Below are 14,535 nucleotides of genomic sequence, written 5' to 3'. Positions count from 1 at the left end.
CAGGAGCAGGAGGGCCCCACTCCAAGCCTCCCCTACCCCAGCAATCAGCTTGGATGTTTAAATGTCAATGTGAAAGGTGGAGGTGGGAGGGTGGTGCTGGTCCTCTGTGACCTCAAAAGATCGACCTTGAGGCTCCTCTCTTGACCTGTTTGATGTAGGAGACAGGCAGAGGCAGGGACTATGTCTTTTCTTTTCCAGATTTTATTGCATATGAAGTCAAAGTCAACCAGCGAGACATAGAAGGTGAGTGCCACACACCTGCCCAGGCGAAGGGATGTCAGCCCACTCAAGAAAGTTGTCCATCCCTGGAGGAGGGCAGTGGATGCCGCTGGTGCCCAGCTTGTATCCCCTCCACCTGCCCTAAAGACCCTGACCCATCACTGAAGGTGTACGCTTCAGTGTCTTAGCATAATCATACATAATGTGCCACCGCCACTGCAATCTAATTTGGGGGCGTTTTCATCACCTGCACAAGAGACTGTAACTCCACAGTAACTCCTTCCGTATCCCTCCCCTCTTTCAACTCTAGGCAACCACAAATCTACTTTTTTTCTCTATGGGTTTGCCTAGCCTGGATCCCCTGCATTTACACATGGATTTTTGGATCAGGCTAGCAATTTCTGCAAAAATTAAAAAAAGGAAAAAAAAAAAAAAAACCCAGCTGGAATTTTGAGAGAGATCTGTAGACCAGTTTGGGGAGGCTTGCCATTTTAATGGGCTTCCCTGGGTAGCTCAGTGGTAAAGAATCTGCCTGCTAATGCAGGAGATGTGGGTTTGCTCTGTGGGTCAGGAAGATCCCCTGGAGAAGGAAATGGCAACCCACTCCAGTATTCTTGCCTGGGAAATCCCATGGACAGAGGAGCCTGGTGGGTTAGTCTGTGGGGTCGCAAAGAGTCAGACATGACTGAGACACACAGCATTTTAACACTCATTAGTCTTCTGATCCACAGACATGGGATGCCCTCCCATCTGAGCTTTCTTTCAAGAGCAGTTTGTGGCTTTCAGGGTACAGGCCTTGCACTTTTTCTGTTGTTGCTAAGTCTGTTGCTCTGTCTGGTGGTGTCATGACGCACATTGACTGTGGGTTTCTGCCTCAGACGTGTGTATCTGCTGTGGAAGTCTCCAGGTGCACACACAGCACCCTCTGTTTGAGGGGGGGATGTGTGCTCCGTGCAAGGTAAGCAGGGAGGCGAGGGTGGCTTCGTGGCGGCCTCAGGGCAGCGTGGGCAGCCTGGCTTTGCCTCACCAAGGACAAGTTCCTGGAGTGCCTCTTCCTGTATGACGACGACGGGTACCAGTCTTACTGCTCCATCTGCTGCGCCGGGGAGACGCTGCTCATCTGCGAGAATCCCGACTGCACCCGGTGAGGCCAGGGGCGTGTGGGATCGGGTCATGAAGGATTGCTGCCCATAAACCTGGGGAACGCCCATCCTTCTGGGCTCTGCATCCCGGAGTGCAAGGGACTTTCCCACCCCACCCCCGCTTCCCCAAAGGATGACTTTCTCCAAAGCTTTCAATTTCCATCTCAAATATTTCATTTGCTGAAGAGCCTTGACCTATGGGAGGGGCTTCCCAGGTGGCGCTAGTAATAAAGAGCCTACCTGCCTGTGAAAGAGAAATAAGAGATGCTGGTTCGATCCCTGGATGGGGAAGATCCCCTGGAGAAGGGCATGGCAACCCACTCCAGTATACTTGCCTGCAGAATCCCACACACAGAGGAGCCTGGCAGGCTATGAGCTGTGGGGTCACAAAGAGTCGGACACGACTGAAGTGACTTAGCTTGACCTATGGGAGGGGGTGTCAAAAGCTGTGTGCTTGTGATTTTTCTTTCTGTTTTTATTGCCAAGGCATAGCTCCTCACTCGATGGTTAAGTAGGACAGTGACAGGACACTCACATGGCCAGGGTCAGGCAGGTGCCTTCGTTCTCCCCTGCTATGTGCCCAGCTGAGCTTTACTTGCAGTCCCTCCCTCCAGCCCTTCTGGGCCATCCTCGTACTTAAGCTCCCCGACCCCAAACCTGCCCCCCTGTCCCCTCAGTGGGTGCCCCTGCGCTTGAGTTCATGGGGAGATCTCACTTGCTTTCTTAGATGCTAAAGTTTGGAGGAGGAGAACAGCTGGCGTAGGGGAGTCTTGAAAACCTGCCACTGTCCTCAGGTCCCCCTGTCCTCTGCGGATGACTGGGGCCCTGTGGCTCTAGGTCCCTGAGAGGGACTGACCCCCTCCCTCAGCCGCAGCCTTGCCTCCCCACCCTGCTGGCTTTGTCTTTCCACCTGTCTTTTCACTCACTCCAGAACAAGGAGCAGGCTCTCTGCTGCCTACTGGGCCACTGGGGTTTCACCTGGCGAGGAGGCAGCATCATTTCTGCCACTGTGGTTTTCTGTTTGACTCTAGATGCTACTGTTTCGAGTGCGTCGACACCCTGGTTGGCCCCGGGACCTCGGGGAAGGTTCACGCCATGAGCTACTGGGTCTGCTTCCTTTGCCTGCCCTTCCCCCGGAGTGGGCTGCTGCAGAGAAGGAGGAAGTGGCGGACGTGGCTGAAGGCCTTTTATGACCGGGAGGCGGTGAGTTGCAGCTGGGGCTGGAGGATAGAACGGGCGAAAAGCCAGCCCTAACTTGGCTCGTTTCCTCTGGCGACTGGCTGCAAAACGCCCATCCGCTCTGCTTATGTGATGAAGTTAAAGGCTTTTGAGCAAATGCACTTTCCTCATCTTCCTCTTTGATAGCAGTGTCCACTAGGTGTCTGTCTCCCACCAGTCCCCTTAGCGCAGCAGCTTTGTTTCTCCCAAGCCTGGGAACCAGGCATTTGTAGCAGGGAGGAGAGGGCCCAGCAAACGTGGGGCTCTGGGCTCAGCAAGTGGGAGCAAATGCCTGGGTGGGATCTCCAAGTCCAGCCCGGACAGCTGGCACAAACATGGGTCCTCTCTGGAATCAAGGCTGGGGCCATGAGCTAAGCAGGAGTGTGGGCTCATCGTAGTAGTTTGAGCTCTGTTCCTCAAACATACACCCAAGTCCTAACCTCTGGTACCTGTGAACATGACCTATTTTGGAAATAAGGTCTTTGCAGATGCAGTTTAGAGAAGGATCTTGAGGTGAGGTCATCCTGGATTGGGGTGACATGAAATGCAGTGATTGGTGTCATCTACCAGGAAGGAGTGGGATAGAGACACACGGAGAAGGGGTGGGGGCTCAGTGATGGGGCAGGGTGGGCACTGACCGGGGCGGCCTGGAGCCTCAGGTTCCTTCTCTGCTCTTCGAGGCTGGCCGGTTCTGGGGAGTCACTGCACACCTGGCATTGCTGGGCCAACCATGGGGGCACGTGGTGGCCCCACCACCCTGCACTCCCTGACACTGGATGGAGCAAGTGCCTTCAAGGTGCTTTTCTAAACTAGGCACCTGCCCTCCCTGTAGAGCCTTCTTCAGGTCCATCTTGTGGCAGAAGCAGCCCATCTCTGTGTAAAAGACCCCGAGCCAGCAAACTGCAGGAGGGGTTTCTCATCCAAAGGGGAAGGGGTAGATACTCTGAACCACTGTTACTGCCCCAGGGGAGCAAGGGGAAGGAGGCATGGCTCCTGCAGCTGCCACAGGGAACCAGGACGTGCGTCCCCAAGTGTCTGTTAGGGCTGCGCCTGCACCAGACATGTCCTGCCTTCTCCATGCCCCCAGGAAGCCCAGGACCGCCTGCCCTCTCCATTGCTTCACTTTTTGCCTGCCTTGGGTGCCATCCACGTGCTCCAGTCCTGGGCTCAGGGTCTCCTGGGACCCCCACCATCCACTGCTTGCAGGCAGCACCCCTGCTCAGGCCCGGTCATCCATCCACAGCTTGATGTTATGCTCATAGGAGGCCAAGAAGCCTCCCGGGGGTTGGGGGCTCGGGAGTGCTTGTTTCCTGGATAGATCCACTGCATCTCTGCCAGCTGGTGCCCTGCATGGGAGAGAGGGTATTACCGGACACCTTCTCGGCTCCTGTCCTCAGCCTGGCCCCTTCACGCAGAGACACGGGTGCTGGCTCAGGCCTGGCCTGGGAGAGGCCCTGCGCTGGTAGCCTTCACAGGTGGTGCCGGGTGACTTCGGGCCTGGGTTCAGAGCCTGCAGAGGGGACAGAGAGGGATCCGGTGTCTCCCATGGCCATGGGCGTTCGGAGTGCCCCAGGTCAGAGACTCTTCCCAAGAAGTACAGGGAAGTGGTTTCTCTAGGGACAGAGTTATCTCCTTTCACAAGCAATGAGGTCCTGAGCATCTGCCTCCCCTTTGCTGGAGATGCGGTTGGCGGGGGAGGGCGGGAGCCTTGGCCTGGGGGATGGGCCGGATCTTCATGAAGGCCGGGCGGTCAGTGCAGTCAAGGCGGGGCCAGCCCCCTCAGCAGGTGTGCAAGGCCAGAAAGAACTTGTCTTGACACTCATGGCCTCTATGACCAGGCAGTCATCAGAATGTTCTGGTTTTGTTTTTTTTTTTTTAATAGGAGAATCCCCTTGAGATGTACAAAACTGTGCCTGTGTGGAAGAGAGAGCCCATCCGGGTGCTATCCCTTTTTGGGGACATCAAGAAAGGTGGGTGCAGTGACACCTGAGGATTCATGCTAGAGGAGGGGTCTGCTTGGAGCGAGACCCACAGGGGACCCAGGTGTGTGCAACGAGGGTGGGGGTGCAAAGGTCCCCAGCGTCACACTCACTGCATGTCTCGGACTGGGGGTCGTTTCCAGGAAGCGAGGGGTGTGCTGTGCAGGAGCACCTGGGGCTCCTTCCTTCAGCTGGGCTGCCTTGGAAAGAAAATTCATGTAGCAAGACGGTGGGTGTGGAATGCCACAGTGAGGGCCGTAGGGCCAGCTCTCTGCTAGGACAGCCCTGCCCAGAGCCACTGAGCCTCACACACCTCCACACACCTGGCTCCCTTACTTGCCCCACCCCTTGCCGGGCTCCCTGCACTCTCCGTCTCTACCCAGACGCCCCCATCACCCAGGCAGTCACATGTTGCATTCTAGCCTTGCCTGGGTGTCCTGCTCCTGCGGACCTCCAGCAGACCCCCACCTGCCGGTACTTTTGGAAACCCTGTGGATTCCTGTGGGCCCAGCAGATGTAAAAGGGATCAGTGAAAATGTGTCTGTTAGTCTCTGGCCAAGTGGAATGGGGCCATCTGCCCCGCTCCTGGCGCTCGCCAAGGGCCTGGTAGTGTGATCCCGGTGGCCTCGTGTACATCCGTGTTAAGGATCTGGGGGCCGAGACACACAGAGCGGGCATGGCTTCTCTGAAGGAACCCAGGAGTCACGGCCCATGGCCACTCAGCCTTCCAGTCCCTGCCCAGACAGTGCGTTATTTAATTCACAAGATCCTTTCTGGGCTCGCCTTCCAGTGCCTCGGCTGCATGCTCTCCTGCAGCCCAGCTGTGTCTCCCAGCCTGACCGGGTGACATCAGCATGCATCGCCAACGCCCAGTGGTTCCCTAACACAGAGAGTGGCACTGCAGCCTGTAGCGCTGGTTTTGCAACACATGGCTTGACTTTCTGAAATCAGTGCTTGCTCACCCCATCATGTCGCTGGAAAGATAAAGTCTGTTCGCCATATGATAGCCATACTTTCTGATCAGCCGTTGGCCTTTGATTCCACGTCGGGTCAAAACCCAACACCAGCCCTCTTATGTCCTCTCGGCTCCCCACCCAGAGCTGACGAGTCTGGGCTTTTTGGAAGATGGTTCTAAGCCGGGAAGATTGAAACATTTGGATGACGTCACCAACGTAGTGAGGAGGGACGTAAGTACTGCCGGCTCCTCCAGGTCCCCGGTGAGGGCAGACTCAGCTCCTCCAGGCCCCTGGTGAGAGCAGATTCGGGGGAAGGGGACAGGGAACCAGGCAGAAAGAGGGGGAGGGGCAGCCCCCTGCAGGGCTGACCTGGGGGGGGGTCTCACGGGGATCACCCCCACAACAGGGGAGACGAGAGGGGCATCTTTGTGGCCCCCACGCTGCCTGTTCCTGCTGTCCTGAGTGTGACCTGGGAGGGAGGGCCTAAAAGTGACTCAGCCAGCTTGGTCAAGAGCACCCTGGGGTGGGAAAGGGATGGGAAGCCTCCTCCGGGGGCCTCTGCTGGGGGATCTGGGCCCTCGCCCGAGGCCCACACAGCCCCTCACATGGGATTAAGCCTGAGGGGCTGGAGCGCTGGCCATTGCAGGTGGCAGCAAGGAGTCCACTCTGCCCGCAGGGTGCCAGCCAGAGCCTTACAGCTCCGTTCTGCCCCCATTTTGGTCTGACCCAAGGGTGTGTCCAGGGGTCAGCCCTCCTCTCTGGCTGAGCCTGGAGACTCCCCCGCCACCGGTCCATCCCCTTGGGGTCTGCCGTGCCTTGAAGCCCAAAACAGTGTCTGTCTTCTCGCCCCACTGGTCCCATCAGATGTCCCACCAGGGAGCATTTCTGGTCATCACACTTGTCCTAGGCTCCCCAGGCGGGGTCCTCCCTTGAAGGGCAGGGTGGTCCAGGCGGGGCTGGACAGTGATATGAGGCCTCCCCCCTCAAGCCGCAAAGCTGCAGGACAGAGCAGACGTGGAGGAGCTCTTGCTGGTGCAGTGGAGGGTCTAGAAACCTCCCATGATGAGCTCTGAGTCTCACTGGTGACAGTGACTCCCATGTGTATCGTCATCGCTCAGTCCCGCCAGCGTCCAGTCCTTCTCATGAGGATCGTGACCCAGGCCTTCCTGTAGTGCCACCACCCTGGAGATGGGGCATCCGGCTGCCACTCGCTCCCATGTCTGCATGGTGACATCTGGCTGTCCATGTCTGTGGGTTTCAGGGGATTCAGAGTGCTCGCTGGTGGATTCTTGGGGAGAACAAGGAAGACCTTGCTTCCTTCATGGCATTTCCTGGGTCGTCACAGCAGCCACCAGCCTGCAGACCCTGGCCCCCCAGCTCAAGCTCGCCTCCTCCAGCCCCCTTGCCTCCTCCCTATCCGGACCCCCCTCTGTACTCACCCCAGTCTGCAGCCTGCAGTAGAGCCCCTGGATAGAGCCCCTGCTATAGGAGTGCACCTGGTCAGGGGCAGGGGCAGGGGCAGAGCTGGCTGCAACAGGGCATGTGAGGTGGGGAGCTGGCGTCTGGTGCAGGCTTCTGTCCACTGCTTTGGTGAGGGTCCAGGGAAGCCAAGTCTGCTCTGCACTGGTTGCTGTCACAGAACCAGGCATCCAGTGTTTGGACCAGGCATCCAGTGTTTGGGTCTCATTTATTTTAAGAATAACTTGGGCTGGTATCTCTGACTGGGGCCCTTGGTCACATGGGAGGGGCACTTGAGCCCCTGGTGGTGAAAGCACGTCCTCCACTCAGGAGGGGTTGGGGGGCCTCGGGGTGGGGGTGTTGCCGCAGCGGCCGGAGCAGCTCATGCTCCCACTGTCCATTGACCCATCAGGGGCTCGATGTGTATTTTCCAGCAACACAGGAAATACACATGAATCTGAGGGCCTGTGTGTCAACCTCCCGGGAGGGTCTTTGAGGGCATGGTACTCAGATTCCCAGGGCCGCCTCCTCCAGATGGAGGAAGTGAGTTGCCCACACCCCCTGACTTACAGAGGCGAGTCTGACCCAGTGGGTTTCACTGCCCCGCCACCCCTTCCATGAGGGTCAGCTTGAATCACATGATTAGACAAACGAGGTGCCCAACCCAGGGGACCGCTTTGCCCTCCTGAGCCACCCCTGTCCTCCTGCAGATAGATGAGTGGGGCCCCTTCGACCTCACCTATGGCTCCACGCCCACCCTGGGCCACACCTGCGACCATCCCCCGGGTAAGAAACTGCCATCTGCTGGGACTCCAGGGCCTCTTGTCCCCCACTCTCTCCCACACACCCCAGCGCTGTTCCGGGAGGGCAGGAATTGCAAACTGTCTGCAACTTAAAAAAAAACACAGCTTTGTTGGGGCATCAGAGACATGTATCAGTGTCCATATTCAGTGAGCACGTCCCAGTGGGTCTTGTGTACCCTGTGAAGCCATCACCACAACCACAACGTGAGCGGGTCTGTCACCCCAGGGCGGCCTGGCGCCCCTCCCACCCCATCTGCTCGGCCGTGTGTCCCTCAGGGGCGGTACCCAGCCCCTCGCACCTGTGCTGTCTTGGTGTCAGGCACATCTGGGCCCTCCAGGATGTTGGGGGGCAGGTGGCCGCAATGCAGCTGAGGTCTCCCCTCCCCACTCCCACCGGAGCCCCGCCCTCCTGTCCCGGGCCCCTCCCAGTGGGTGGAACCCAGACACACCTGCCCGCTCCCTCCACAGGGTGGTACGTGTACCAGTTCCACCGCATTCTGCAGTACGCGAGGCCCCTGCCTGGCAGCCCCCAGCCCTTCTTCTGGATGTTCGTGGACAACCTGGTGCTCACGGAGGAGGACCTGGATGTGGCCACTCGCTTCCTGGAGGTACGTGCAGGTCAGGGCCTCTGCAGGGGACACTAAGGCCCCTTGGCGGGGGCACCACTTAGGTCCCAGCCCTGAGGACTGGTTTCTCAGAATTCATGGGGCCCACGAGGGCTGTCGTACCACTGAGGCCCCAACGGTGCCTTCTCGATGCTTTGCTCTGGATTTAGGAATTCTACCATGTCTTTCTCCCCCTACCCAGCTCCGTCTGCACACACGCACTCACACATATGTGCACACACTCACACTCACACCCACCCTGGGGAACCAACAGCCTTGCTCTTTCTGTCCTCAGGCCCAAGTCCTGGCCTTGAGGCCACTTTTGGACTCAGTGACCTTCTATCCAGGCCTGACCCGACCCATGCTTCCCAGCTCATTTCGCCCCCAGCACAGGGCAGCCCCAGCCAGGCTGGGTGTCCCCTCACCCCAGGACGTCCCCCTGCTGTGTTCCGGTGTTTATAAATTGACAGCAGATGTCTCCCGGCCGCCCGCTCCCCCCACTCCCGCTGCATTTGCCTTTAGGCCCCTCGTCACCTCCAGGACACCTCCACAAACTTGCAAACCTGCCCACAGGCTTTCCTCACTCACCTGTTACCCTGGAAATCCTTCTGCTGGGAAAGTGCCTTTCTCCTTCTTTGTTTTAATTTATGTGTTTTTGTTTTGTTCTATTTGTATGGACATAAAAAATTGCCTTCAACCTGTTTCCAGGAACACACAGTTGGGTGGTTTCTAATCTCTTCCTCTTAAAAACATTGCTACGAGGGGGGATGTCAGTAGGGGTGGATTCCGGAAGAGAGGTTGCGGGATCCATGGGCTGTTTTCAGAGATGCTGCCCCCCACCCCCAGGATGTCTGCATAGCCCCTCTGAAGGCAGAGCTGCTCTTTCCCCTGCCCACCCACAGGGTGTCCCCAGCTCTCTGCCTTCCTTCCTTGGCTCCAAGTGTCCTTCTGCTCGTCTTTCCTCCTACAAAGCTGGGATTTTTCCAGTCTGTATCTTACTGGTTTTGATTTGTATTCAAAAAACTATCGATCCATCTCAATTAATTTAGCTCCTGTCACCTTATTGGACTACTTTGTGGAGGACAGTGGTTTGCAGTTGATTCAGGTAGACTTCCTAGGCGTTTGAGCAGATTATCTGCAAGCTGTGACAGTTTTTTCTTTCCGATTCTGTACCTCGAATTTCGCTGTTCCCGCATTTCTCTGGTTTCACGTTGGATCACAGTAGTGGCAGGACATGCCTGCTTGGCTCCTAACGTTCACGGAAATGTTCCCAGTGTTTCTCTCCTGGGCTGATGCTGAGTTTGAGGTCACAGTTGATAAATTTCACTATCTTAAGGAAATTTCTAGTCATTTCCCTTGATTTCTATTTTTTTTTCCATTTTAATTAAGAATAATTGTGGGATTCTGTCAAATGTTCTTTTTTATGTTCATGGAGATAATTGAATTTATTCTTTAGATCTGTTGTGAAAGTGTTAGTCGCTCAGTTGTATCCAACTCTTTTGACGGATTGCTGAATTCTGGTGAACTGCTTTTCATGTAGGATTTTTGCTTTGACAAGTGCAAGAGAGGTGCGTGTGAGGTTTTTATTGGCTTTGTGCTATTTTTATTGGTTCGGATGCCAATGTTAAGCTTGCTTTGTAAAAATATTTAAAGATTTGACAACGGTGAAATTGTCTGGATTGGTCATTGTTGCCCAGGTTTTAAATGGGAGCAATTCTTGTGTCGGAGAAGGCAATGGCACCCCACTCCAGTACTCTTGGCTGGAAAATCCCTTGGATGGAGGAGCCTGGTGGGCTGCAGTCCATGGGGTCGTTAAGAGTCGGACACGACTGAGCGACTTCATTTTCACTTTTCACTTTCATGCATTGGAGAAGGAAATGGCAACCCACTCCAGTGTTCTTACCTGGAGAATCCCAGGGACAGGGGAGCCTGGAGGGCTGCCGTCTATGGGATCACACAGAGTCGGACACGGCTGAAGCGACTTAGCAGAATTCTTCTGTAGAAACTAATCTGTTAAGATTTTCAATCTTTTCTGAGATCACTTTGATAAGTTATGTTTTCCCAGAATGCCATCCATTTAAGTAAACTTTAAAATCATTTTCATAGAGTTGAGCAAAGTGTCCTCATGATTCTCTTACTTTCTTCCGCCGTCTGTGGTTATTTCTCCTTTTTAGGGAACCTGGAATTTTAAAAATACTGGCATGTTACCACATATGAGCAGTCAAGACCAGGCTTGTAAGGTTCCTTGATTATTGAAAAGTCTATGAATATGTGATATTGAGTCCAACCAAAGCCAGTCTCCAAACCTGAGCAGCAGCTGTCAGCAGACGTGGAGGACAGCAAAGATGCTGGCTCTTGACCATTTTGTGAGCACATTTGGTTGCTTGGAATCAGTCCCGAATCGAAAGTAGGCAGCAAAGAGAACTCACTGTGTGTCCTGTGACTGCTCCCACTTTCCTGTAGATCCACATTTCTGCTCATGGCAGGGAACAACTGGACATGCCAAACCCAGGACTGCCTGTCTCTGCCCTGTACCTAATGGCACATCCTGCTGTGAGCTCTCCTCCCCACCAGGGGTGTGGACACGGGAGAGGCTGACATGCCCAGAAAGGTTCTGCCGCCCCGGCTGGGTCTGAGGAGGTGGAGTCCAGGCTGCCGGGGTGCGTGTCGGGAATTGGATGGTCTCTCGGCCCCGTTTCTCCGGCCATGGCTCCCCCAGCCCCTCCTCCCTTGACCTTTCGAGGGAGACTGTGGCCCCAGGATCCAGGTGCTCCCTTGGATCACGAGGCATCAGCCTTTTTGGAAGTCTGCTGTCTGCCCGCAAAGCTTCTTATCTGCCGGAGATGACACAGCTCTTGGCTCAGAGATCAAGGAATTCTTTGTCCTTCACGGAATCCACCTCTGCGTGGAGCAGACGGGGAGTCCCTGGGCATGTGACCTTTGGAAATGAAAAATCTGCTGTTTAAAAGGTCTAAAATAGTAACTCAGTTTTATCCTCATAAGGTGATTTATAAGAAAACAGACGTGCCATGTGAACAGTCTCGACTGGGAGACAGCTTCCGTCCAGGAGGGCTGAGACTGTGCTCTGGGCGCCTGTGGTGGCTGAGGCCTGTGGGTGCCCCCAGCTCACAGCCCGTGTTCCCATCCCTCAGACTGACCCGGTGACCATCCAGGATGTCCGCGGCAGGACTGTCCAGAACGCTGTGCGCGTGTGGAGCAACATCCCTGCTGTGAAGAGGTACTCCCTGTGCACGTGAGGTCCCTGGAGGCCTGGAAGCACACCGGCTGTGGGCATGTCACCAGGGAACCCAGGGCGGCTGAGGGAGCCGTTCCCAGGCAGCCTCTGTGGCCAGCTTGGGGCTCCCCACAAATTCTGGACAAGCTCAAGGCCAGCGGGCCCCCTTTTCACTTCAGGGACCTCCTCCCCTCTTTCACACTGGTCCTTTCTGAGCAATTCGCCTCTGGACAAACTCCTGGATGTGAGCCGCCTGGCGTGTGTGCCCCAGTCCCCTGTCCCCAAGTTCCGGGCACCTGCCTAACCCTGCACACCCCCACACCCATGTGAACACACCCAGTCTCTCATAAGCTCACACTTGTCATTCACACACAGAGCACATACTCACACAGGCCCACGTTCTCATTCACGTTTCGCCATGCACTTTTGGGCCACACTGAGCTGCTTCTAGCCCCTCAAACAGGTCTGCTTAGGGCCTTCACACACACGCACATGGACACACACACACACGCACACACACACACACATACACACACACACATGTGCTCATGAAGACACACACAGCCCCCTCTCTGCTCCCGGAACATCCTCAGTACTGTTGATCCCCAGGAACATCTCCTCGCTGCCCCTGCACACCCCTAGCCCTGGCCCGGCCACCCCACTGCTCCAAGGACACTGCCCTCCCCTTCTGACCCTGCCGCATGCCCTCCCCGGGCCCTAAAGGAGAAGGCCATCTCCTCCCCCAAAACCTCATGCATCTGGCCTTTGCCCTTGTCTTGCCTGCATCTTCCAGGGCAGTAAGTCATGTGCCCTCCTCCTGACAGTTTCTGGAAACTTCTCTTTGCCACTTCCCATGCCAGCCTTCTCTCTGCTCACATTGTGGTGCCCACCAGGCCCCCACCCAGGACTGTAGTGGGGGGAGGTGGGCAGCAAGGTGGAGCAGGTTCTTAAAACACTGTCTTTTTGAAGACTTGAGGGTCACCCAGCCTCATCTACGGCATCTCCCCCCACTTCTGGCCCCTGGAGGGAGGTGGTGGGGCCTGGGGGCACACCTGGGCCCCAGAAACACAGCGGGTGCTTCCCCTCAGACCCGTGTTGCCTCAGTAGTGAGCAAGACCTGCCTCACTGGATGTAAGTCCCTGCTGAGTGGCCTCTGGCCAGGCAGTCCAGGGCCTGCAGGTGGCCGTGGTCAGCTTGGGTGCAGTCGAACCCACGGGGAGGCCACGGAATGCTGCTGGACCGGCCTTGCCCACCACCCACCCCCCGCCTCGGTGGGTCTGCTCCACGGAGGCCTTTCCACACGCAAACTGGGATCTGCTGAGCTGGGCCAGTAGTCTGTCCTTGGGAACCCTCTGTGCCCCCGTCTCCAGGGACAGGCTCCTCCCTGGGGGAGGTGGGAGGTGTGGGGGCCGTTGTCCCCTACTGCCCAGGACACACCTGCTACCCACCCCCCCCCACTGGGTGAAACACTCACAGAGGGTGGGGGCTCTTATAAGCGTGTTTATCTCAGAGACCTCAGGGAGCCTGGCGAGGCTGTACCCCTGGCTTCCAGGGTGTCTGTGGGGTCCCCGGTTGGGCACCGAACCCCTTTCTCCTTCACAGCAGGCACTCGGCTCTGGTGTCCCAGGAGGAACTCTCCCTACTGGCTCAGGACAGGCAGCGAGTGAAGCCCCTTGCCCAGGGCCCGGCCACGCTGGTGAAGAATTGCTTTCTCCCCCTGAGAGAGTATTTCAAGTATTTTTCAACAGAACTCACTTCCTCTTTATGAATGAGTCATTCTACTGTGAAAAAAAAAATACTTTTCCTAGAACAAAGGCAACTTTCCTTACATTGTCTTTATTTTCCTTTTTCAAATTATTATTTTATTTGCTTAACTTTGGGTTTTCCATGGTTGCTAAAGACCCACCATCACCCTTTGGATCTGATGGTCCTGCCCCCACTGTGACCTTTGGTGGGAGGAGGTGAAGCCCAGGGTCTAATGGTGGACGAGACCCAGACGTTGTCATGCACCTGTGCTGCCGGAAGCATTTCTGTCCAGCTGAGAAGTTACAAATATATTTATTATGATCATTACAGGTCTTTTTTTGGTGTTTTTGTGTGTGGTGCTAAGTCGCTCAGTCATGTCTGACTCTTTATGACCCTATGGACTGTAGCCTGCCGGGCTCCCCTGTCCATGGGCTTCTCCAGGCAAGAATACTGGAGCAGGTTTCCATGTCCTTCAAGAGATCTTCTGACCCAGGGATCAAACTCACGTCTCTTATGTCTCCTGCACTGGCACGTGGGTTCTTTACCACTAGCGCCACCTTATCCTGTAGGACGTGGGACGTGTGTGTAAGACGAGCAGGACACGTGCCTATAAGCCCCCGCTGCACCTGTGTTATTCTTACACATAGCCAATGCCTTCATAACTGCCATGTGCTGTGATGGTTAAAACCACCCATCCTGGTGAGAGGCACATGAAACATTCCAAACCTTAGCAAAGCGTGGAATATCTCCTTGGTCAGGCTCAAGGGACGACAGGCTGAAGGGAAGCAGTGGAGGCCGAGGCCAGGTCCACTCATGAAGTGTGTGACCTCTGTCCTCCTTAACCCAGAGGGACTTGCTTGTGGAGGCAGGGTCCCCGTCTGCCCTGAGCTCTGGTGAGGACTTTGCAGTCCTGACACAGCTGGCTCCAAACCACATGTGATAAACCCACAAGGGATCTTTCCAGACTAACCAGAAAACCCCCCAAAGAGACCTAGACTCAGATAAGCATGCAGGTTCCGCTTGTCCCGGGAGTCACCCTGCGACTGGGGGCATGCTCGGGATCAGCTGGTGCTGATCAGCTCGGGATCAAGCTGGTGGCTTTTGGAAGAAAGGGGGAGGGCTAAAACGGACTTCTGAAGGGTGTTTTAAAAATATTTTTAAATAGAATGGAAGT

At 55.8% G+C, this 14,535-nt stretch overlaps 1 protein-coding gene across 2 annotated transcripts; it reads left to right on the top strand.

The window, feature by feature from the left end:
- Nucleotides 1–1,047: 1,047 nt before the first annotated feature.
- DNMT3L (DNA methyltransferase 3 like) lies at nt 1,048–13,429 on the top strand. 2 transcript variants are annotated; one of them, XM_069582010.1, is made up of 9 exons: nt 1,048–1,177; nt 1,251–1,363; nt 2,393–2,564; nt 4,462–4,549; nt 5,657–5,745; nt 7,683–7,758; nt 8,244–8,383; nt 11,533–11,618; nt 13,218–13,429. In XM_069582010.1, the coding sequence occupies exons 1-9, from the start codon at nt 1,160–1,162 to the stop codon at nt 13,381–13,383; spliced, it is 948 nt and encodes a 315-aa protein (XP_069438111.1). In that variant the 5' UTR covers nt 1,048–1,159; the 3' UTR covers nt 13,384–13,429. The 2 variants fall into 2 exon arrangements, with proteins under 2 accessions (XP_069438111.1, XP_069438117.1); XM_069582016.1 differs by lacking the exons at nt 5,657–5,745; nt 7,683–7,758 and having other exon boundaries at nt 1,095–1,177.
- Nucleotides 13,430–14,535: the final 1,106 nt, after the last annotated feature.

This window comes from Ovis canadensis, chromosome 1, assembly GCF_042477335.2.
Source record: "Ovis canadensis isolate MfBH-ARS-UI-01 breed Bighorn chromosome 1, ARS-UI_OviCan_v2, whole genome shotgun sequence".
Lineage (NCBI taxonomy): Eukaryota > Metazoa > Chordata > Mammalia > Artiodactyla > Bovidae > Ovis > Ovis canadensis.
This window is presented reverse-complemented; position numbering and strand designations above follow the sequence as displayed.

Bases quoted from the DNA above. Each gene is read 5' to 3' on its own strand.
- DNMT3L (XM_069582010.1), top strand. The intron at 7,759-8,243 runs GTAAGAAACTGC...CTCCCTCCACAG, and splicing joins CACCTGCGACCATCCCCCGG to GGTGGTACGTGTACCAGTTC. The intron at 11,619-13,217 runs GTACTCCCTGTG...TCTCCTTCACAG, and splicing joins AACATCCCTGCTGTGAAGAG to CAGGCACTCGGCTCTGGTGT.